The 23855-nt window shown below is 43.0% G+C and overlaps 3 protein-coding genes across 3 annotated transcripts; 1 reads left to right on the top strand and 2 right to left on the bottom strand.

Moving 5' to 3' along the window:
* Positions 1-320: 320 nt before the first annotated feature.
* On the top strand, positions 321-15478 carry MYO19 (myosin XIX; the record flags this gene model as incomplete). The annotated part of the gene is made up of 24 exons (XM_079545017.1): positions 321-332; positions 1617-1761; positions 2479-2627; positions 2846-2959; positions 3677-3809; positions 4025-4094; positions 4198-4300; positions 4511-4607; positions 5107-5183; positions 5575-5665; positions 6667-6838; positions 7118-7191; positions 7282-7403; positions 8620-8733; positions 8875-9051; positions 9326-9472; positions 9953-10060; positions 10635-10705; positions 11482-11591; positions 13311-13474; positions 13987-14116; positions 14298-14383; positions 14716-15009; positions 15350-15478. The coding sequence occupies 24 exons, from the start codon at positions 321-323 to the stop codon at positions 15476-15478; spliced, it is 2889 nt and encodes a 962-aa protein (XP_079401143.1).
* A 1002-nt stretch (positions 15479-16480) lies between these two features.
* On the bottom strand, positions 16481-17781 carry ZNHIT3 (zinc finger HIT-type containing 3; the record flags this gene model as incomplete). Its single annotated transcript, XM_079544929.1, has 4 exons — positions 16481-16671; positions 17318-17464; positions 17545-17576; positions 17702-17781. The coding sequence occupies 4 exons, from the start codon at positions 17779-17781 to the stop codon at positions 16481-16483; spliced, it is 450 nt and encodes a 149-aa protein (XP_079401055.1).
* A 1321-nt stretch (positions 17782-19102) lies between these two features.
* LOC306954261 (lysophosphatidic acid receptor 1-B-like) lies at positions 19103-20116 on the bottom strand (the record flags this gene model as incomplete). The annotated part of the gene is made up of 1 exon (XM_079545321.1): positions 19103-20116. One exon carries the CDS (start codon positions 20114-20116, stop codon positions 19103-19105), a length of 1014 nt encoding a protein of 337 aa, XP_079401447.1.
* Between the last annotated feature and the right edge of the window lie 3739 nt (positions 20117-23855).

The following is a 23855-nucleotide window of genomic DNA, read 5'->3' as shown; positions in this document are numbered from 1 at the left end:
TGTGCGCCTTCCTCCCTTCTTAGCGGCGGGACTCGGGGATGGCTGCGGATTCTTGCCGGGGAACTTCGCTTTCTTGATTCGAGAGAGCGGCGGTTTGTTCCGCGGCGGTCGCACGCAGCGCTTTGCAGTTGGATGCGGATCCGCTCCGCTGCCGTCGGGATCTGCGTGCGGAACCCCGCGGAGCGGCACGGCTGTCCTTGTCCTCAGCGCTCGTCGTTGTGTTGAAGGGCCCTTCGGACTGGGTTGCCTGAAGGACCCCGAGCTCAGCCCCTGTCGCACGGCCGGAGTCGCCCGCAGCGCAGCGCTGCAGAAGTGCCAAGATGCCAAAGCAGGTAAAAGAAAAGCGGGAATTGTGTGAGCTGATCGCGTTCGTACCACCGGGAAGCGATTCTCGGTTGTTTCCCTGCAGTCAGGGTTAGGTAACTGCTAACGGATATTCACCCCGGCTTCAGGAGCTCGACTGCACCCATTAAGTGTGCGGTTTTGAACTGTATTACTAACGCACTTTCGTGCTGTGTTGCCCTTACGGTAGTGGTGATTTTTGTCACGCCGTTGGCGTGAACAGGGTGATGTTAATGCAGGGAGCAAGCACATCCTTAAGGGTCGCTTTGCAGCAGGACCGACAGCCCTGCAGTACAGCTGTCACAAGTCATTCATTGTGTAGAAATAATGTGATGCTATTCATTAACTTGGTTAACTTGTAAACAATTGCAGATTTGTGTTATTAAATACAAATGAGCAGGGTTACTCTGAAGGAGTTCCTGACCAGGAGATGGGGAGCAGAAAAAGAATATCCAGAATGCAAAAATCAGGACTGGCATCTCTTCCCTTCCAGCCGCAGCATAACAAGCAGGACCTGAAATCTCTCATCTGGCTAAGTTTTCCATTACACTTGTGTAACAAATGTGCCCTTCCAACTACTTTTGTCAAGGGCATGGGAGCCTGGAGGCTGAGATTTAAATTCTTCTAATGATCCAAAGGAGACAAATCTTCACCTAATATAATCTTCACCTCTTACAGTGTTAGCAGTTCTTTCCCCTGGCTGCAATGCACGCAGTCTTCAACTTCAGTCTCAGGACCCTCTCCCTCTGCTCTGAAAATGGAAGCCTCTCCTAGGAAAACTGTTGTGTTGGACCTCATTGCTTCCAGCTCTGCAGCCAGTCCTGCCTGCTTCCGTCTGCCCAAGGCCACTTGGGTGATGTCCATAGGCTAAAAGTATTCAGTTTAAGATTGCTGTACAAGCATGTCTGTGCTGAATGTCCTGCACAATTGCAAGCAATGGATCCTGTGAGTTTTAGGACACATTCTTTTTAGGCACCTTTGCTTACAGCCTGTACTGCCAGCAATGAATTCATTACAGTGCTGTCAGCCTGCCATCTCTCATATGGCACATAATACTTTCTAAAGACAGAGTGTGCCATGGGAAGCAGTGATGCAGAGGGAGGGCACTGCTTTCAAACTGGGAGGAACAGCAGCTCCAACACTAAATTATTATTCCTGCTGAACCTGTACATGTGTTACATGGATGTGTTAGAAGAGCTATAGCTTGTAGGGAGTAAAATGACAGTCTTGCTACACTCAGCCATGGACTGGTGCTGATCTGACATCCTCCCTAGGTAAACTGCCAAAAAGAAGATTCCGTCACACAGAATGACGTGAATGAATCGTTTGAAGAAGAAGTCAGAGCTTTTCTCAGTGATGAAGAAAAGCTACATCTTATTGATGATCTCACAAAAGTTAATCCAGTGACAACGACGACAGGTGAGCAGTGAGCCAGGAGATGCACTTTCTGAGGGGTCCCTTTCCCTGCTGGTTACTGATACATGGTCATTACCATTCCCACCAAAGCCTACTCAAATCAGCTTAGAAAATCATGTTTTGGTGAATTTGTCAACGCTTTTATTGCAGATTTAGCCATACTGATCTCTCAGCAAGCTTTGCATGCCAAACTCACATTTGTACTGTTGGTTCAGGTAGCCAGTGTTTGGTTGAGAGTTTATGGCACCAGATTGCTCCTGCATGACCTTGTGACTGCAGTTCAGTTTCATATGAACGTATCAGGAAATAAGGTTCCGATGTAGATTCAACATATGTCCATAAAATTGGTTTGGAAAAGTGAATTCCTCACTTGGCTTTTAAAGATGGCCCTGCTGAGACAAGCTAAGGCATCTTCCTTGTGCAGATGGGGAATGACTGGCTCTGCTCTGCAAATGTACAGCTTTGCTTTCTAGGATGTGCTGTGTACAAGCTCATAAAAGCATGCGATTTAATGAATTGTGGAGTCAAAGTACTTAAGCTTCTTAAGAACAAGGGCAACTTTTAAAGGCGTAATTATGTATATTAGATCTATAGGTTTCTCCTGGCCACCTTCTCATTCTCTGTTAAACATAACAGATAACATATCTGAAGATTTTTGTTACAAACAGGAAGAGTCAAATACACTTTTCAAAATGCGCTAATAGGAGGTGTATCTTTCAGTTCTGAAATGTCTTCAAGCAAGATACACAGCAAACTTATTTTATACAAATGCTGGCTGCAGCCTGGTGGCTTTAAATCCATTTCAACCCATCTCCTACCTCTATTCACCTGAGCTTATGAGAGAGTACCATGTTGCTGTTCGCCCCCAGGTAATCCTTGTATTTGAAATCCCTGTCCTCCTGCAGGACCCAGATTTCAGGCTCTTCAAAATCTCTGTGTGAGCAAAATAATTCTGAATGATGAAGCCCATTTCTACTGAAATATGAGTTCTACTTTCAGACAAATGCAAGAAGACCCTTGCTGTCCATTGCTGTAGAACTATGTAATTACTGTTCTCTTAAACATGAATATTCTGCTTTGCTGCCAGGATTTAAAACCTCACATCTTTGCAGTGGCCGAAGAAACCTACAGAAACGTTCAAAGCCAGATAGACCCCATAAACCAGACTATCATTGTTAGTGGAGAAAGTGGTGCTGGGAAGGTAAGGAGATTGTTTTCTGTTGACCTGACATTGCTTTTATTGTTTGAGATTTGGTAGTGATTTGTAGTGCAGAATACTTCAGTGAGCAAAGAAGACGGAGCACGTAGCCAGCCTGCTCTAGCAAGACTCTCCTGACATGCATAAAGCATTAAATGGTCGCTGCAGTCAAACAGACTCAAAGTAACTGCTTTCTAGGTGACATCTGCCACTTGTGGAAGGGCTGGATTTGAATCCTTCAGTAGGAGTTGCACCTGAGTTGAAGTCTCAGCTTAGTCAGTTAGGAAGGTCATGTCTCAGCAAACCCTTAAGAGGCAGGAGAGGTCAGACCCTGTCCTAGCTCCCTCTGTAATATCCATTCCTATTCAGCAAAACACTTGAGAATATTTTTAAGACTGAGAACATGGTTTGCTGAGTGTTAGTGACTCAAAGTCTACTTATATTCAATTCATCTTAAAACACTAGCTATTAATTCCAGCTAAGCTTCCAGATGGTTACATCTTGGCAAAGCTGCCATTCAGCAAAGCACTTTGATTCCAGTAGGATTTACATGTGTATCTGTTGCGCATCAGCTGATGCACAAAAAGTTTTGGCTGAGCTGGAGCTATAAACCTGACACCATTACTCTCCATTGTCACCAGATGCATACTGTGTTCTCAGAAGCTAGCACTGTTTCACTGACATAACATGGTAAGGACAAAGGCCTGTTTTCTCTTGCAGACCTGGACATCTCGCTGCCTTATGAAATTTTACGCTTCTGTTGCTGCTTCTGTTACCTCCCCAAATGGCAATGAAGCTGTGGAACGGATAGAGAAGAGAGTGTTGGACTCCAACCCTATCATGGAAGCATTTGGTAAAAGCAGCTTTCTTAACAGCATAGACAAGTAGTGGCCACGGTGGGAATTTTCTTTTTTAATGTACAAATTTAAGCTACCTCTTGCTTCCTCTCCTTAAAAGACAAAATCTTCAAATAGTGGAACTGTATACAAATCAACTTTTAATGTCTGTATGTCCTACATGGAAGAGTAAAACCACTGATGATGATGTATGTCTCTGGTAATTTCACAGGAAATGCATGTACGCTGCGGAATAACAACAGTAGCCGTTTTGGGAAATATATTCAGCTTCACTTGGACAGGTAATAACTACTGTTTAGATAGCTTGTCTGTGGTCTTCTCCCTCTAAATTTGATGAGGGGAATTTTGTTAAAATCTGCTCTTTTGCCTACTTTTTCCCTCTAGGTTTCACCATCTGAGTAGTGCTTCCATTCAGACTTTCCTTTTGGAGAAGACAAGAGTTGCCTATCAGGCCCCCAATGAAAGAAACTTTCATATATTTTATCAGGTTTGTGTTCAGTTAGTTTTGCTAAATGTTTCTGAGAAACACTGAGTATGAAATCACCAGATTTAGCACAGTTGTAACTTCCAATATTTAACAGTTCATCTGTCTGCCATGCTTCCAAATTAATCTGTACTCCCAGTCAATTATTATTCCCCATCTACAAGATGTGAAAACCCAGGGCAGAATCTGTTCATTCCTTTATTTTGTCTTCAGATCACAAAAGGTGCCACTGCAGAGGAGAGACTGGCCTGGAACCTTCCAGAAGGGGCTGACTACCGCTGGCTGCCAAATTCTGAAAGAAACTTAGAGGGTAAAGATTAGTTTCACAAACTGTCCATCAATAACAGATGCAACACTGAGGGAAGGCAGGTAAAAATGCATCTGTCTCACTAAGTCCTGTGACCCAGGTTAGTCATCCAGCACTCTCCTGGCCTGACCACAGCAGATTTTGCAAAGCCATCTGCATTAATGTGATTCAGTTTTAAGTTTCAGTTTGCACTGCTAATAGTTTTCACCTGACTTGAAACTGCAGTTTCTGGCCCAGCAAATTTGCATTGCTCTGTGGTTACGTTTAAAACCACCTTGTCTTTGGATGCACTTCAGCAACCTGCTGCCCATCTTCACAGCCCCAGAGTCAGCAGCAAATCTGTGATTTGATTCTCCAACTCTGGTTTGGGATTTACCAAAATAACAGCTGGTTTCCTCGATCTCTTCTGACAATTCCAGCTGAACTGGATGTGGAGGAGATTGTTCCGCATGCCTCTGTGTGCATGGCTTTCTTACTAAGTAACACCTGTTTGGCTTTTCAGAGGACTGCTTCGAGGTGACCAGAGATGCAATGTTTCACTTGGGCATTGACCACTCCACTCAGAACAATATTTTCAAGGTCAGGTATAATGCATGGTCACCACAAAGCTCATGACAGTGTTTATAATGTCTTTTTAGCATTGGAATTGATGTACATCTGCTTCTGTAGACAAGTCCAGATGTCCATGGGTTGTTTGGCAATGCTGCCTGGAATGGCTGCAGCTACACATTAGGTTGCATAACCAAATATTAGTTTTTAACCAAAAGCCTACAGCTGTGAACTGTAGATTTCTTTCAGTAATGCTGCACGAGGAATTACTGTAGAAACTTGGAATCTTCTTCCTTTGTGTTGTTTTTTTTTGTTTGTTTTGTACAGAAATGTTTTGATTTGCCCTGTTGATGTGGCCAGGCCAAGAGGACAATGCCTTGGAGCTCTGTTTTAAAAAACTCTGTGCTTGATTATCTTGCAGGTATTGTCAGGCCTTCTCCATCTTGGGAACATTCAATTCTGTAATCCAGTGGATGAATCTCAGCCTTGTGAACTAGAAGATAAAGCCAAAGGTGAGGCACCAAGCATGCTGTACTTTAAGGACTGTTATTAAGGATTGTTATCTTCGAGCAGATGTCTAGTAGAAAGGATTAATATATTCTTCTGCTTGATAAGAGACCATCAGGGTCATAGGCAGACCAAAGTTTAAGTGTGCTTGTGTTCCAAGCTTCATGGTTTCAAACTGCTGCACAAAATCTGAGAGATAATACCCTGATGTTACAGGTTTTTATGTTACAGTCATGGCAACTGTAGCACTGGAGTGTCACTTCAGAAGGATTATTGGCAGGGCTGTTACAACTGATCCTGATCTTTCACTGACATCACAAGACTTCCATAAATCTGATCTAGAGTGGAAAGCAGGGCTTTTAAATTTTCAAAGCAGAGCTTTGAAGTTTTCCTGATAAAGACGAACGTTCCACAATCAGAGCAAATCTGCTAGGTTGCTGCACAGCACGTAGGTTGTTCAGCATATCTTTAGGAGATGCAAAGCTCTAGTTTTCCTTCAGAACTAAAACTGTCCTGAACAATGAAATTTCATACTGTTATTTCACATGCTCTGAATTCACACTGCTGAATATTCAGATAGTATTGAATACAGCTCAGGTTAGCAACATCTTAAATCCTTTGTTTGCAAACACTCATTTCTCTAATGAAGAGAAGTTTCTGCTCAAAAAAGGTGAACAAATAACAAGGACATAACCTAGAGAGTAACCTCTGTAGTGCTCACTTCAGTGTAGCAAACTTCAGACTTTTTTCTGATACTGTTGTTTCATCTTAAATAGAGTACTTGCAATTCTAGGGATACTGTACATGCAAATTAAGAGGCTGATTGTACAAAACTTTCTTCTGAGTTTGGGTAAAACGATGCAAAATCCCATATTTGAGTTGGGGAATTCACAGAAGAGCTGGGTTTTTTAGTATCATCCCTAGACCTTCCATAACCTAAAAGGACCTGCATTCATTTGACACTCCAGATAGATAATCTTGAAACTCTTTTTTTTCCTTGAGTAAGACTTTGTGAAGACTGCAGGAGAGTTGCTGAAGATACCTGTGGAGGAGCTGCTGGAATCATTAAGAATTCGAACAATAACTGCTGGAAAACAACAGCAAGTCTTCAAGAAGCCATGCTCTAGAACTGAATGTGACACTAGGAGGGACTGCCTTGCCAAAGTGATCTATGCTAAGTAAGGACATGCAGGCCAGGCTGCTGTGCTAATCCATGCAATTTTTGTGAGGGAATAGAGCAGCCAGGGAATCCTCCTTTCCCTGGCTTTCTGCTTGGACAAAAGAACAGTATAACCCTGCCTTTCTCCTTTGACACACCTTTGATTCAGTCACAGATACTGACATCACTGCAGTATCTATTCGATCTACAGAGAACTTCTGGTTTATTGCACGGATTTTGTTTGGGCATTAAGAAAAGCAAGCACTTTTCCAACTAATTCAGTTGTCATTGTCCACAGATTGTTTGAATGGCTTGTTTTGGTCATAAACGAAAGCATTTACGCTGATACATCATTGTGGACCAGCTTCATAGGTATCGTTTTTCATCCCTGGTTTAACTGAGCAACCTTAAGCTCTTCAGTCTACTCCTAGATTAAAATGCACTACCTTATGATACTCCTAGGTTTGTTGGATGTTTATGGTTTTGAAGCCTTCCCTGAAAACAACTTGGAACAGCTTTGTATTAATTATGCCAATGAGAAACTGCAGCAGCACTTTGTAGCACACTATCTGAAGGCGCAACAGGTAACACTCCACTAAGACCTAATGTCAAATATCTGATTTAAAACAGCATCTTTTGTCTCTCTGATTGTACTTCTGTGCTTCTGGTCAGACTGCAACCTTCAAACAATGCCACAGAAAACAGTAGGATGTGCTAAATACATTGCTGTCACTAACCTGACTGGCCATGCACACTAATTCAAGGTCTCATCTAATATCTTTGAGAGATACAGACTTCCTGCCAGGCCCAGACTGCAGCTCTCGTAGACTCCGTTCAGTCCTGGTTGAATTTCTCCCTATTACACATGCATTACCACAGTGATCTTTGTCATTAACTGGAATCTGTAAAATTGTTTCCTTAATGGTACCAACGTGATGGCACTTTCTGCCTCAGAGCATAGTTGTATCCATTTATTCAGAGATAAGTACCTCTTTGCCCTTAATTTGTGCTTTCATATACTAACCAGTTTTTTTTCCACCTGCCTTTGTCAGTATGCCAGGAGTTAATGGTCAGCAAAGATGGAAACTAAGTTCAAGCACACAATCACTTTTCACTGATTCATAACCTCTGCTTAATAGCATTCCTACCAGTTACTGCCTACCCTCTTAGCTCTCTTGATCTGGCTGTGTCCCAGACCACTCGAATGCCATTAGTGGCTGTGCTGAGCAAGCTTTTAGCAGGAGACTCGTAAAATAACCAGCCAAGGCTTCTGCTTATTAAGCACTCCTTATAGTTTATTCCATAATTCGGCATAAATACTGCACAAATGGTTTCCTCTGATACCTTTGTCCATTTCCTTTTGGATCAGACTGGTTTAGTAAGACCGGTTGGTAAAGTTTGGCACACAGTGGTAGGCTCAGGGCTGTGTCCCAATCTAAGCAGTTCCCTGCCCTTCAAGGGAAAACCCAGCAGAGCTTAATGTGACTTTGTTTACTTTGTAAAGCAGCTATGAAACTCTCACTGATAAATCTGTAAAGTTCCCAAATAATGAAACTAATTGTTCAGGTGGGATCTGCTGCTATGTACTCAGAAGCTACTTGGGATAAAATATCCTCAGTATTTTTTTTTTTTCTTAAGATTCCCACTGAACTCATGAACTGAGCTTTGGATGAGTAGGCTGAGTCTGTGATTAACTTGTTTGCTTAAACAGTAACTGCATCATATGCTAAGAAAAAACAGGCAGTTATTTGAGCTCTAGTGCCCTCTGCTGCAGAACATTCAGTTTCTTTCTTACTTTAGGAAGAATATGCATCTGAAGGTCTACAGTGGTCTTTCATAAACTACCAGGACAACCAGAGCTGCCTTGACCTGATAGAGGGCAACCCTCTCAGCATTTTTTCTCTGCTGAATGAGGTAAGTGAACTGCTAATCCTTCTGGCCTACTTGCACAAGTTCCATTCCAAACCAGCAAAGAAAACACAAGTGCTAAATTAGAATGAAACTTGCCAGATGTTGCCTTTAATTACTAAAAGACATCTTTTGTTTGTTATGCAGGAATGCCGTTTGAATAGATCCTCTAACTCTGACCTGTTTCAAACTCGGATTGAAAAAGCTTTGTCTGATAATCAATGTTTAAGTCGAGACAAGTTTAGTAAGAAGCCGAACTTCATTATTTCACATTATGCTGGGAAAGTCTGCTACCAGCTGGCAGCAATGGTGGAGAAAAATAAGGTAGGTGTTTTCAGAAGCAGCTATTTAAAAAAACAGACCAAAAGCAGATTTAGATTAAAGCATCACTAGTATGTATATCCAGCAATGTTTACTGACTCTGCACATCTTACTCCAAATAAATCATCTCAGATTTGAAACTACAGCTGTGGCTCAGTCACACTTATCATAAGAAGTACAATTCCATCTACATATGAAGAATTTTTAGTAATGTGAATAAAAGATGACAGGTTTCTGCGTAACTTCAAATGCTAATGAGTCACATTTGTGCTTGCAGGACCCCATTCCACCAGAACTTGTCCGTGTTCTGCAAAACTCTAAGGACACTTTGCTTCAGAAATTATTTCCCATTGCAGAAAACCACCAAAATAATATGAAAACGCAGAGCAGAGCGGCTGTTGTTACAGTGGTGTCAAAGTTCAAGGTACATGCACTACTCAAGATTCTGCTTTCTAATGCTGTCTTCATAACTGGATGAGAAAACATTAGAGTTGGACCAAGATCAGTAACTGTTTTTAAATGAGATGGCTGTAAACCTGAAATGGCATCAGGCTTTGATAATCTCTGGGTTTGCAGCTTTGACTCACTCAAGTTTTACCCTTAACAGCTGGGCATCTCCCTTTGTCAGGCTTTTCTGTATGTGTTCTTATTGATATATTAGCTTCAACTAACAGCCCCGATACAGTTTTGAAACTTTCTGAATTTGCCATCGGTCATTTTTAAAAGAATCCATATTGATATTAGCTGTGCTAATGCTGAGAGCATGAAGTCATTCTTAGGGGGAAAAAAAAAAAAAGAAAAAAAAAAAGGAGCTTAATTGCTTCTATAGAATAGCACCAACTCACTAAACTACCTGTGGAGGAGGAAGCTCTTGCACCTGTATTTCTCCTGAATTTCTTTGCAGAGTTCACTTGAAAATCTCATGCAGATCTTGAACAGCACCAAACCACATTACATCCGATGCATCAAGCCTAATGCTGACTGCAAGGCAAGGACTTTCAGAAAAGAAGAGGTAATTTCTCCAAAACCTTTCTTGACTAAGTCAGAAACTTCCCAGAAATAACGTGCAGGGCTTTGCATTGAGTCTCAGATGGCCATGATTCACTTGTAAATCTCTTTCCATAGTATATTTCAAAATAATGTTTTTTTCTTTGAAATTTCCAAGATAAATGTCCTTTCAGAATCAGATGAAGCATGTCTAAAATGGCACTGTTAAGCTCAGCAGCTTGATCAGGTGCAACTTAATTATTGCTGTATGGGACATTCCCTTACCACAGTGCTCACGGGTTATTTGGGATGATAGCTTCTCAGCTCACAAAGTAGGTAAAGTTCATCTGGCTATGGCTGCCCTGCTCACAAAGATATCTTCACAGTGCAAACCCACAACAAAAGTCTGCTTGGGTGTTAGAAAATGCTCATTAGCTGTGTAATCCCCTTCTCCACCCTCTCCATTTGTTCCCTGACCACCAGCGTGGTGGCTGAGCAGAGCTGAACACGGCTTGGGTTGAGTGCATCCCATGCACACCTTCACTGCAGCTTCCACAAAGAACAACTGTTTTCCTAAAGCAACTCAATTTGTGCCTCAGGTTCTTAGCCAGCTCCAGGCATGTGGAATAGTTGAAGCCATCACCATCAGCGCAGCAGGCTTCCCTATTAGGTAAGGCCAAACTTATTGAGCATTGTCTTACATAATACATTTCTATAGCAATTCGTGGTGTAATAGTTATTCAGAAGAGCTTTTAAGTGGGAAATCCAAATATTTAGTAATCTGTTTTATACCACAAAGCCTTAGGGATTCTTTTAAAGCTGTCTGAAGGGTTCTGCTCTGTGCTTGTTTGTAAGCTTATTCGAGCACCTTTCATAGTTTGGAGACGGCAATACCTGACACAAATCTGGGACCTCACTGTACCTTTGCAGAGAAGCTGCAGAAGAAATGTATTGATGTAGACTATCATGTACTAAAACTTTCTGGTTTTTATGTGCTTCTTAGTATCATTTGCAGCAGTCGAAAAATACGTGAAAAAATGGCATTCATCTAAGTGTGGCCTTCTTCAGTACAGTATCTATCATAGCCAGTCATCTTCCTGGCTTTTCTTACCATCTTTAGAGGAAGGAGGGAACAAGGCCTGAGATAAGTCATGGTACTGACTGGAGTGAAGCTTACTGTTTTCATCTAAAAAGCATAATTCCTGCTTAGTCTTTGTCACAGCTGAAAGTCCTTGTTTATTGCTGGACAACAGGTAGCCTCCTGAATTTCTTCAGTAACTTTATAGTTTCTTACACGTTGGTGACTACATAGGCCTCAGTCTTTTTGCAGTCTATGAGTTGGGGTTTTTAAGCCATTCTGCAATTTTTTCCCTTGAAAGGACAGATTATTTACCAGATAGTAATAAATGATACTAGCCTAGTATTAACTGTACTTTTGTCTATCAGGATCTCTTTTCAAAGTTTCACTGATCGCTATGAAATACTGAGAAAGTCACATAGGTCCAGCAAAACCAGTGCATGCGATAAAAGCAACTGCCATACTGCCAAGAAAAAAGGTATGTTTGTTTAGATAGACCCTTTGCTATAAAAATGTCCCTGCACCAAGTTGGTATCACATAGATCAGATGCAATAATTGTATTCAGCACTTCGAAACACCCGCTATTCTCAAAATACATTTCTAACCTCTCTAAACTGACTTCAGTTTCTAATCTGCCTAATGCATACGGTGGGCTCTTTTAAAAAGAGCAAATCCTTCATCTTTACTACTGCTTTTCCATGTTCCTCTTTGGTAGAAGCAATTAGTTATGATGTAATATAATTTGATTTAGAAATAGTTAAGTAAACCGGAAAACCACTTACCTTTTTACTTATATTCCTTATCCTTCCTTTTTTTTTCCTCCACTTTGTTTTCTTGCCAAACGCACTGACCTTCTAGCTTACCTGGATTCTGCTGCTTCTTCTGCCTGTTACAAACTTCTGTACACAATTCTTTTTTCTAAACAAGAGCGAGGATGGATGTTAAATACATAACCCAGTCTACCAGGTAATGGCTTTGGTGAGCCCCTGAAAAGGAGCTCATCATCAGATAGTTACATTTAATATTGAAATCCCTTCCCTGCCCCAGATTAATCCCATCTTCTTGGGTCTTTTCAGTAACCAGTAGGTGTGAGAAATAAGGTCAGTAAGGACAAGCCCATTTCAGATATGTTTAATGGCTGGAAATCCATTCACCCTGCTGAAATACAATGAAGCAATGAAGTACAGTCTGGAAAATTACTTACATTCCATATCTTTCTCCCTTAATTATAAACCCATTAGCTAGAATGCTTCATTGTGAAGTTAGTACTCCTTTTTATCTTCAGTGGGTTACAATCTGCAAACAAAGTAAAACAATTTCCTAAACATGAGGATAAGCTTTTCTTTTCCTATCAGCTTGGTCCCATGAACATAATGATAGTCACCAGATGTCTTTCTGTATGCAAGAGTTGTTTGTATTTGTTTGCAGCACCTTAAAATGCTCTCATCTCCTCACAAATAATTATAGCAGAAAAACAAACTGTATCCAGGATGAAAAGATACAATGACTGTCAATGGCATTAGGCATGCAGAAAACTCATGCAGCATTGCCTTGAGCAATACAGTCTCCTTAAAGGACAGGTTTGAATTAAGTCTTCCTCTGTGTCCAAATAGGTTAATCTGGATAACCTGTTTGTCTTACCATGAAAAAAAAGTCCCAGAGATGATTTTAATAACTTCTTACTGCCACAATAAACATACCCTTAGCATGTGTCCCTGATTCCCTTTAGCTGCTTCTGATACCCTGTTAGAGCTGTGGAATTGCACAGCATTTGTTTTTTGTTCCTGCATCTCTCAGTGCATTAAAGCTATGAGTCTAAATCCTTGCTTTTTGCTCTTTGTTCCCTATGGTTTTGGGCTTCGATTATTTCATTAGGTTTTCTTAGGGCTGCGCTGCTCTCCTTGTCTAGATCCACCCAAAATGCCACTTGTTACCCATGCCAGCTTGAATATGCCACAATGGAGGCAATAATACAGTGCATTAGCATCCAAACCACATCCTCCTTTAAACACACTGAGCTATCTTTCTAGTTGTTAGCACATGGCAAAATCTATGCAGCTGCATTTCTCCCTAGTGGCTAGAACTAGTCATATCTCAGCCATCACCCCCAGATGGCTGCGGTGTCTCAGTGTAAAGGCAAACCTGGTCTTGATTTCCAAATTTTGCAATACCTTCTTTTCAATACTTCATTTGCAGGTGAGACTGCAGCAGTGGATGACAACAAAGCATCACGTTCTGTTGTCATTGAGATCCTGCAGAATGTTGTTACAGGACAAAGTGCTGCTGAGCCCACAGGGAAGGGATCAGAGAATACTCCAGTGTATTGTGGCAAAACCAAAGTATTTATGGCTAATTCTGTGGTAAGAGTGCCATTTCCTCAGCTAACAGTTCTGGAATATACTTGTGTTGCTGGTGTTCTCACTGTTTCAGCATGGATGACAGCTTTCCCTGGCTTCTGCTGGTAGCTTTAGCTCCTCTGACAGGCCCAAGCAGATCCTTTTTTGACAAATACAAAGAAGGCACTTCTGCACTTTTACAAAGCTTGCACACTGAAGGGTGTAGCTATTTAAAAAACAGACAAGCAAAACAAAACAAAAAGCAACTCTCACTCAGTAGAGCTAATTTTAAGCCAGCTGTTACTGTGACTTCAGGAGTGTGTTTTCCCCCACAACACTTTTTCCCCCTCAGATATACATGCTTTCTACTTTAACCTTACATACTATATATAACTGTATAGTAAGCATTAATGACATGCTGTCATCTCTAAAATATAAGCAATCTTGGGACCTGACAAGCAGCAAATGATTGTAGAAGGGTTAAGAACACAGCTCTGTCCCTGACTATTAACTGCAGGTTCGTATCCCCAACACAGCTAGAGCACCTTGAAGCTAGAAGAGCAGAGGTGTTAAACAAGAAAGCATTTTGCATTCAGTGTTGCTGGAGAAGATTTAAACAGAAGAAACTTGCAAAGGAGAGAAGGTCTGCAACACTCATCCAAGCAGGTAATTTGATGAGAGTGTGGCTGGACATAATGTAACTAGTAACATTTCCAGCCACACTGGGTATTTAAAGAAGGGATATGCCAATTGAACATGGAGAAGGCTTAAGTGCCTTCTTTCTTACATTGTCTGCAACAGCTGCTGAGATTCTTTGTACTTAGATTTCTTTTAATTAAATCTTCAGCTATTCGCTCCTGGTTAGCCAGGAACCGCTTCCAAAGGATGCGCAGGGCTGCAGAGGTCATTAAGCGTGGATGGAGGAAATGGAAAGTAAGTATGTTGGTACAGAAAAGGATTAAAGCTGAGCGAGTGAAGCTTTGTAGTGGTTTGAGAAATAATCTGCCCCTACCAACTAACTGTACAAAACCCACACTGTCAGTTCTTCAGAAAACATTTCTTAAACCGAAGCACAGAAGATGGATGCCAGTCTTCTACAGCTACTTGGGAGCTAATTTGTTCTTAATTATCTATAAAATTATCTTAATTATCTACCATCCCACACGGTGTCCTATCCCTTACTCTTTATCCCTTATACTTTGTTTTAGGCTCTTTGTTTGCAGTTTTAAATTTTGCTCAATATTTTTTCTGCATCTCTTTATCAGGCAAAAATGGCTGCTTTAGCAGCAGTGGAATTAGATGAGGGTGGTGAAAAGGCACCTTTCTCAGCAATGTCAGCCAAATCACCATGCTCTTTGGAAACAGCTTGGCCTCTACGTGCAATCATTCAGCTTTGGCCTCTTGGCCTCGTCCTGTCTGCTGCGCCTGTTACCATAGTGGGACTCCGGAGAGAGCTGTCTCTGCTGGCATGCTTGAAAGTACTTCAGGGGGTTGGCTGCTACAAGATGGAAAGCAGCTTCTTAGGTTGTGGCATCACTTCTATTAGAGCTCTCCCACAGGTAAGATACCTCACACAGCACAACTAAACTGTCATGAGGTCAGGATCCTAGAACAGTACTGGCACAAAGTCTGCTATCAGTCTAGTTTTTCCTTTCTTTCTTCACTGCTTTAGATATGCAAGGATGATTCTGATGTTAATAGGCCAGGTAAGACATGGGTCTCAGCTGTGAGACCAAAGCATGAAAGTTCTTGCTAGTCTGTCATAGGAACAAACTGATCAAAGCTTCTAGTTGTACTTACAAGTTGCTTGTATAATAAGGCAGTGCTTTGTCTGAACAGTGAAACTAGATCACAGTTCTGCAAAGCACCAACTGGCCTCTCCACCTTGTTTTCTTCCAGGGCTCTGTCAGGTTTCACTGCAAGAAGTCTCCCCTGCATTACGCAGATGTCAGTCCCCACACAGCTGCCTATTCTATCACTGGTTTTAACCAGATTTTATTGGACAGAAAAGAACTGCTTCCAACATAACTTTTGGCCATCCGCATGTACGGAACATTTCCTTCAGGGAAGGACTGCCTGCAGGCTGCTGCTTTTCAAGTTACTCAACGTCCCTATCTGCTGCTACCTCAGTTTCCTATAATCACATGTGTAATCAATGTATGCATATTATAATTCAAATTGAGAATGCAGGGGAGGCATTCCTCCTCTCACACACGCACGTACTAGAGGAGATAATCAGTACTATGAGAAAATAGATCAAGTGCTTTAAAGAGTATATACTGGAACAGAACACTTCTAGCTGTACATGGTCAAAACAAGAGGCTGGTAATGAGATAGCAAAAAAGGCAAACACTTCTGATGTGTGCTGGGCTCTTGTTGGGAGGTACCACAAACATTTAGTAACCTGTGACCAAGGGAGTAAGTGGCACACAACATTAACACTAAAGGCAGATGTCTCAGGGAAAAGCAAGACCAGAGTCTTGCTTTTTATCTACAGGACCAAAATACATTGTGATGTGTGTGTTTTTAACATGACCTAGCCAACAGCATTACCTCTGCAGAGGGACCAAGGTTCTCATCAGGGCACACTATACCACCTCTGTTATGTACGTGGGTCTTGAAAATGTTCAGCTTTTCTGTGTATGCCATATCTAAATAAACTCTTAAGTATCTTGTGAAGGCGTATGACTATCCTCAACAAGGTCAACAAAAGCATTTCAGGTTCATTTTATGAGTTAAGACAAATGCCAGTATATTTAATATAATTGTTACTGGGAAGTGGTATTTCCCACAGGTGACAGGATTTCTGTACCAACAGAGGGCAAGTCCACATAATACCAAATTCAATTCCTAGCATCTAGAAATTTGTCCAGCACCACGTCATTATTTATCAACTCTAAAATGAAAATTAGAGTGCTGACATTCATGAGCAACTGAACTGGGGGGAATACATGGCACAGTGCACCGTGGGGTGCTGCAGAATGGCTATTGTAAGAGGAAAACCTGAAGGAACAAAAAATATTCCCAAGCTCACTCAGGAAGAATGTTCTCCTTCTCTGGGGGTTCCACAATCCTCAAGCAGCAATCTGCAAACTCCACAAAGAGTGGCTCCTGCATGTATTTTTTCATGAGAGAGCTTTTGTCTTCTGCTTGGTCAATGGTCAGCAGCAGCTGCCTGAGGTGTGGGTTCAGCAGCAAACCTCTCAGTTCTTCTGATTCTCCTTTAAAGACAAGGGTAAAAGATAATGAGTACCATGTTCACCTGAAGTCCCCACTGTAAAGGATTTGGTTTCTGTTAAGTGATGCAGTTCAGCCCTCAAGCCAGAGAAGGCAGAAGCCCTTTCCTCTATCAGAACCAAATCAGAAGATTAATCCCTGCATCCGCATGAAATCCACAGCAAATCCCACTTTGGAGCAAAATCTATGAGGTCACGCTCTTGTGATAACCAAGCATGGATACATCACTGATCACAAACTAAATCCTCGCTTTCCATTTTTATGCATTTCCTCCACCAGCACACGATCTCAAGTCAGTATCAGGGGCAGGGTCCTCCCTAGAGGCAGGGAACAGACTGCCCAGGGCAGCAGGCACAGCCCTGAGCTGCTGGGGCTCACAGGGCGCTGGGACACAGTCGTGACACAGGGTTTGGGCAGCGCTGTGTGGAGCCAGTGCTGGGACTCAAAGCTCCCTGTGGGTCCGCTCCGGGTGGGACTATTCCGTGATTCCGCACTGCTCACTACGCGCAGTCGCAAACGACGCCATAACCACCCCTACTTTGCCGGCGCACCCCCAAAGAGGCACCGAGCGGTGGCTGTCAGCGCCATAACGTCCCGCCTGTTCGAGGCCCCCGGCGCCCCCCGGCTCACCCAGCAGCCGGAGTTTCTGCAGCGGGACGCGGTCCTGCTCGTCCTCCTCTGTCAGTATGTCGGCCACCGACCACGCGCCGTCCGCAGGAGAGCCGCGCTGCGCCGCCCGTTCCTCCGCCGGCGGTTCCCTCTGCGGCGCGCATCGCTCTGCGATAAGGGACAAGGCCCGTCACGGCCGCCCGGCCCACCGCACCTCACCGCACCGCACCGCTCGCTCGCTCACTCACCTCTGTGCGCCTTGCAGCACGGCACGGAGCAGCTGCGGGATGATAGCCGCCATTAGGCCGGCAGGCCCCCCAGAGAGGCGGCCCGCAGCCCCCGGCCCCTCGGCCCACCGCCCCGCTCCCCCCCGCGCCGCCGCCCCCCCTCCCGCCCGGCGCTCACTATGCGGCAGCGCAGCGCGGACAGCGGTATTTGGCGGCGCCGTCCGCCCCGCACACCGCGCACGGCCGAACCGCCCGCATGGCCGCCCGCAGCGCCCTGCCCCGCCCCGCTCAGGCCGGGTAGCAGAGCGCCGAGCGGGGACGGCCGGGAGCAGAACAGCGGCGGTGGGAGGGGGCGGCGGTTGGGGGTGATCGTGCGCGGGTCAGGAGAAAAAAAAACATCGAATCGTTCCGGCTGGAAATCACCGAGTCCATCCCCACCACGATCACTAAGAATGTCCCTAAATGGGGTCACAGAGCTGACCGCGATCTCCCTGAGCTCTGTGGCGTAAAGAAAACAGGAAAGAGGTTTTAAGGCAATGATGTAAAATGCTGGGTACATGGTTTGTTAATGTAACGGCACCCGCCTCCCTGTTACACCAGCGGGCGGCCGTCTCTCACATAAACTCCATTCCTCACAGGCGCTGCACAGCAGCTCCTCTGAACACGATTTAACAGCAGCAGCATTTAACAATGAACGAGTGTCACTTGGGTTTATTGGTCATCGCCTCCAGGTTTGTCACTATGGGCGAGGTGGGAGAACAAACTGGGCCGTTGAGACCCTCCCAGGCAACATCTCCGTGTCATTCGATGTAAGCATTCATTTAGCCCAAGATCTGACCAGTTAATTAAGCAACAGCCATTTCCTCTTCGGAGAGAGGGAGGGAGGGGAGACCTTTTCCTTCTACAAAACACATGCTCTTGAAGTTTTTATTTCATTTTGCTTTATGCCATGACTACAGTTCTGACAATGAAACCTCCATTGAAGTTTTCTCCTAAATCAAATCAAATGTCAGTGGCCACAGTACACGAGTGTGTTGCCGTTCTCAAGCAGGGACACAAAATGTGTGGTCACAGAGCTCCCACAGAAACACTGCAAATACACCGACAACAGAAAAACTGCGCTGAATGCCCCAATAACTGATTCATCAAATACTAACAGATACGACGTTACATGCTGCAAATGAGAAAGTAACGTTACATTTTCCCCTACGCAACTGAACATTTTCCAGCCACTTATCCACCTTCCAAAAAAAAAACCATAAAACAAAAAAACAAAAAAACAAAAAAGCCACAATCTGAGCAGCAAAGAAAGCACGTCAGAAGCGGATTTCCAAACGCGAAGCAAACACAGCTGGCGGGGTGTGATTCGTTCGCAAGCAGCACGCTCCCGTCTCCCATCCGCACAGCAGCGCAGCTCGCCGAGGAGCCCCGCGCGGCGCCCCGCCCGCAGCCGGCCCGGAGCTGTCCCCGCCGCGGGTGCTGAAGCGCCGCAGCCGGCGGAGGGCTCGGCCTTCGCTTCGGGGCGCTCCCGCTGCCCTGGAAGCAGAGCAGAGTCCACGGAGCACAGGGGCGGCCGCGGTTAGACGTTCGCGATGGTGCAGGCTTGGAGACGTTTGCCAGAAAGGCATTTCAGAGACTTGAGTTTAGCCCCTAGGGTTTTGGTTTTCAGTGTATATATGATGGGATTTCCCAAAGAGTTCATGGTTATCAGCATAGCTGTGCAGTTTCGGAAGATGTAGACGCTTGGGTAGAGATCGAGGGGGCACTGGTGGTTTATTGCATCAAAGATGACTCCTGCAAAAAGGGGAGCGTAGGACACCAATGCCAGGAGCCATATAAAAATACTAGTTCTGGCAACCTGGATTTCAGCTGATTTGTAGGTACCGATAGCTTGCCCACACGCTTTCATTCTCAGCTTTCTTTTCCTCAGGATCATAATGATTCTAAGGTAGGTGAACAGAGGAACAATAAAAGCCGCCACAACATTGGGAGTGGTGATGAAGATGAGGTAGTCAACACAAAATGGACTGTAGAGGACTGAGAGATTTTTTCCTGTGTGCAAGCAGTTCCACCCCATCAGTGGCAGGCAGCCCAGAAAGAAAGCAAGGACCCAGTTAATTAAAACTACACCTATGGAATGGTTTCTAGCAACCCTGAACCTTGTCCTAATGCTTTCAGCCACAGCCAGGTAGCGTTCAATTCCAATGCTTACCAAGTTATAGATGGTGGATAAAATAGATGTAGTATATAAGGCATAAGGTGCAAGCATATCCTTGGATCCAAAGATTGTGTCATCAGGTTTGGTGATGAACAGCACTGAAATCCAAAAACCAGAAAAACTTGTGAAGAGATCAGAAAAAGCCAAATTGCAGAAGAGTATAGAGATAGGCTTGTGCAGATCTTTTGTTGCTTTTCTGGTGATGATGGCTGTGCAGTTGAAGATCACAGATGCTATGTTAATGGTCAGCTGAGGGATGCCCAGCGCAAGCACTAAATTACGACTCCAAATTTCCGTATGGTTAGCAGAACAGTTTGAGTATCCATTCCTGGTGGAAAATCCTAGATTCAACCGGTAACCATTTGCTTCGAACATCTCCTATTCTGTAAGAGGCTGTACTGCTTGAGTGCTACTGTCACCTTGTTTTTCAATCAAAACATGAGTCTTCAAACACAGCTTCTATTGGCACATCATCGTCATGACAGTGGATTAATCTTTAACCACTTGTGTTTTTAAATATTTGGGTTACCAACTCAGAGCACTTCAGTTGCTAGGATAGCTAAAATTGGAAAACACATTTACTACTATAGAATCAATCTGCTTAAAGCAGCCTTTATCAAGAACAAAATTTGGTTCAGGCATTTAGAGATCTCCAATTTTAATCCCTCTAATTGCCCCTACTCAGACCGTACACAAGCAATGGACAAAAATGCTGACATTAAGCTGGAGATTCCTTATTTCTGTCACTAACCTAGCCACATAACCTGCAATTCTGTTCTTAGAAATATTACTCTGTAAAATAATGAAAGATCCCTCTTTATATGGACTCCTTCAGTTTTATGTGTTTAATAATCCCTTAACGTACCGTTTTAAATCTTGATTGGAGGACAACAGAATCAAGTTGGTTACTGTCTCTTGCTTACAGTTACAAACCAATGGGACTGATGGTGCCTGTTTATCTAAATATGGCTACATCATATCTATAGAATAAACCCCAGCCTAGAAAGCAAAATGGCAAGATCAACAGCAGCACTACAAAAGCGCTCCCAAAAAGGGAGGAGGTTCCGCCTTCAAAGTAGCTCTTGTGCTTGGGCCTACAGAAATATCTCAGTAAGTACTGAATGCTGGAGTACTCACAAGTTCTCAGAATACACCTAAAATCATCTGTATTTTCCTTCTCTTGTATAAATCAGAAGTTGATGTAGAAAAATGACAGGCATTTATGCTGATATCATTGCAGAGGGATATTTTGTTTACTTTTTTAAAGACTTGTACATTAACAAAGCAACAGAATATTACTGTATCTTTCTCTGTCTTTTTAAACAGAAATGATTTATGGGAACAAAGTTTGAAATACGTGAGACTAGGAAAACTATTCTTCGGACGTACATTTATGCTGTCAGACAGCAGAGGGCACTACTGTAACAATTAGCTTACAGTGGGCAGCACGGCAATTCTGAACGCTGGAGCAGTTGGGGTGAGCAGTGAGTACACCCGTGTGTCATTAGCAATGGAGCAGTGAGTACACCCGTGTATCATTACAAATAACGTGGATTTTCTTTTTTTCTGCCCACGAGTGGCTGCTCTTGTTTCTTAATGCTTGATGTGGCACACGTCAGGGAGAGCCCATGTTTTATTTGAGACACCTACATATGGAGAGATCTTTTCCAACATGTTCTCGCTGTGACTGGCATTCAATTGCAATTGAGCAGTGAGTTTTTGCAAGCTTTCCCTTGGTGAAAGCATCTAAGTGAAGGCATATCACTTACAAAGTTAGTCCCGACTAATTTGCAAGGCTCCATGTAAGAGTTTGTCGTTGTTATTGTAGTTGGTTTGTGCTCCTTCCCCACTCTTTATTGGCATTCTAGCAAAAGATTGACTTTTATTAGTAACAGTTTTATACTATGATATTTACAAAGTAGCTCAGCTAGTGCCTAGGAGCTTTCCATGTTCTGTGCTGTTATCTGTACAGCATAGCAGCAAGTTCAGCTCTCATACTGTAAATCTGTGAACTATCTGATAGCTCTGACAGAATTTACAGGGCAATAAATCTGTGCAAATCTGATTGGCTTAAAAAGGAAAAAAACCTTCCTGTTAAAGTTGACGTTTATGAACATACTAGGGTTGATGTGCAATTAGCACTATAAAATTAATATACATTAGAAATGCTTTGCACAGGTAAGCAAAATATTTCAGATAGTCACGGTGAAATCCAAAGAAAGATTATATAGAAATGAGGGCTGAGAACTGATTCACCACGTCTGCTGATTTATTGATATCCTATGAACTATTCTTCTCAAGTGTCACAGCAAAGCATTCTCTGTGCCATGCCTCGTGCAGATTTGGCAGCCACACCCTTGGTATGAGGTTGCTGCTGAGCAAGGACTCTTATTTCTGTCATCTTCCCAGTGCCAGCACCACAAGTCAGCAGCTCCCTTTAATAACAGCAAATGCAGCAGCAGGTAACGTCCAGCATGGATGGCAGGGGTGGCAGAGGACACCAGATCAATCTGCATGAACTCCCCATCTCTCCCGATTACTTTTTCTGTGACTTTGTGAACTGGAGGGGGGCTGAGGGCTGTGATGGACAGCAGGCTAGCTACAAAGGACATCTTCAAAAATCTTCCAGAAACAACCTAGAAATTGAAAACCTAGAAATAGAAATGCATAGCCATGAAGCTGGGCTCCAAAATGCCCTATTCCTGAAGATGCCACTTGTCTCTAGTTTAAGAAGTTGATGTTCAATGATGAAACACTGTATGAAGTCAGAATGTGATTAAAAATAATACTGAGAAATATAAACGGCTCTTAATGAAACATTTTGTGATTTTAATTCCCTGATAGAACTGCATAAAATTCCCTAATAGAACTGCATAAAATTAGTATGGAAGACAGTATTATTATGGAAAAAACTTTTTTAGTCCGCTTCAATATAAAGCGAACAAACAAACAAACTCCACAGATCTGTACATCTCAACTCTGATAAAGTCTGACCTCTTGTAAGAATAGGTGAAAAGTAGTTTCAACTGAAAGCAAACACTTTGTGAGGTAGAAGGCGACTGTGCTACCGAACCCGCACGTATAACAATGTCCACTCAAGGTGATTCTTATCACGTATTCTGAGAACTTCATAATCTTATTATACTTACACCCACAACACACCTGTGAGGTGTGTTACAAATCACAAATTATTTGCATAAGATCACATGAAAGAATGGCACGGAGAGAGGCAAACCTAGGCTAAAACTTTAAACACTGGCTGTGCCTTACTACTAGCAGGCATTTGATTAACATTTACCTTGATTTCACCCTCTCCACTGCTCTTGTTAGTACTATAATTGTTTTTAAATTTCTTTATCTGAATATCCAAACTGCTGTTGTTTTGATTTTGTTGTGAATGAGACATGGCATTACTTTATTTTGCGAAAAAGATCCCAGCAGTAGCAATAGCAATAGTATACTTTTCTCATTGACACCTCCTAGAATCTATGAGTTTGATAGCAATTAGCCTCAGATAATTCCTGCAGAGAAGATATTACTGGAGATGCTGAAAATGCTGAAGAGAATGAGACGTGATAAGCCTTGAATTTTTAAGGACCATTCACTTAAAGCAGCCATTCTGGAAAATTTACCTTCACACAACCGAGGTTGTGGTCACAGAAATGCCCAGAACCTGTAAGAACCAGTGGTGTTTGGCAGCCCTCAGAATAACAGGTCCCAGCTGAGACATGCCAAAGGAGGTTTCAAAACAGGAAATTAAGTTCCGAAACTGAGACTCTTAGCTCAGCACAGTAACCCTTGGACAACATACACTTCCACTTTAGCACCCTGCAATTGCAATTCTCTTTATGCTGATTATGCCCTGAGAATTCAGTTATACCTGACACTACAGCAGAAAAAGCTGCATCATGTCACGAAAATGAGAGCTCCATAGCATAACCACAGCACAGCTGATTTGGTGCTACCTTCAAAGTTGCATACTCAAACTGTATGATGTATATATATATATATGTGTATATGCTTTCTTGCCCCTCACCATGAACACAAAGTGAAGACAATCATCAGGTTTGAATGTTTCAGATGTGTTAAACAGCATTAACTGCAAGACACAAAA

The sequence above is a fragment of the Tetrao urogallus genome (genome assembly GCF_951394365.1).
Source record: "Tetrao urogallus genome assembly, chromosome: 20".
NCBI classification, from domain to species: domain Eukaryota; kingdom Metazoa; phylum Chordata; class Aves; order Galliformes; family Phasianidae; genus Tetrao; species Tetrao urogallus.
Note: the sequence above shows the minus strand (reverse complement) of the source record. Positions and strands in the feature narration are given on the sequence as shown.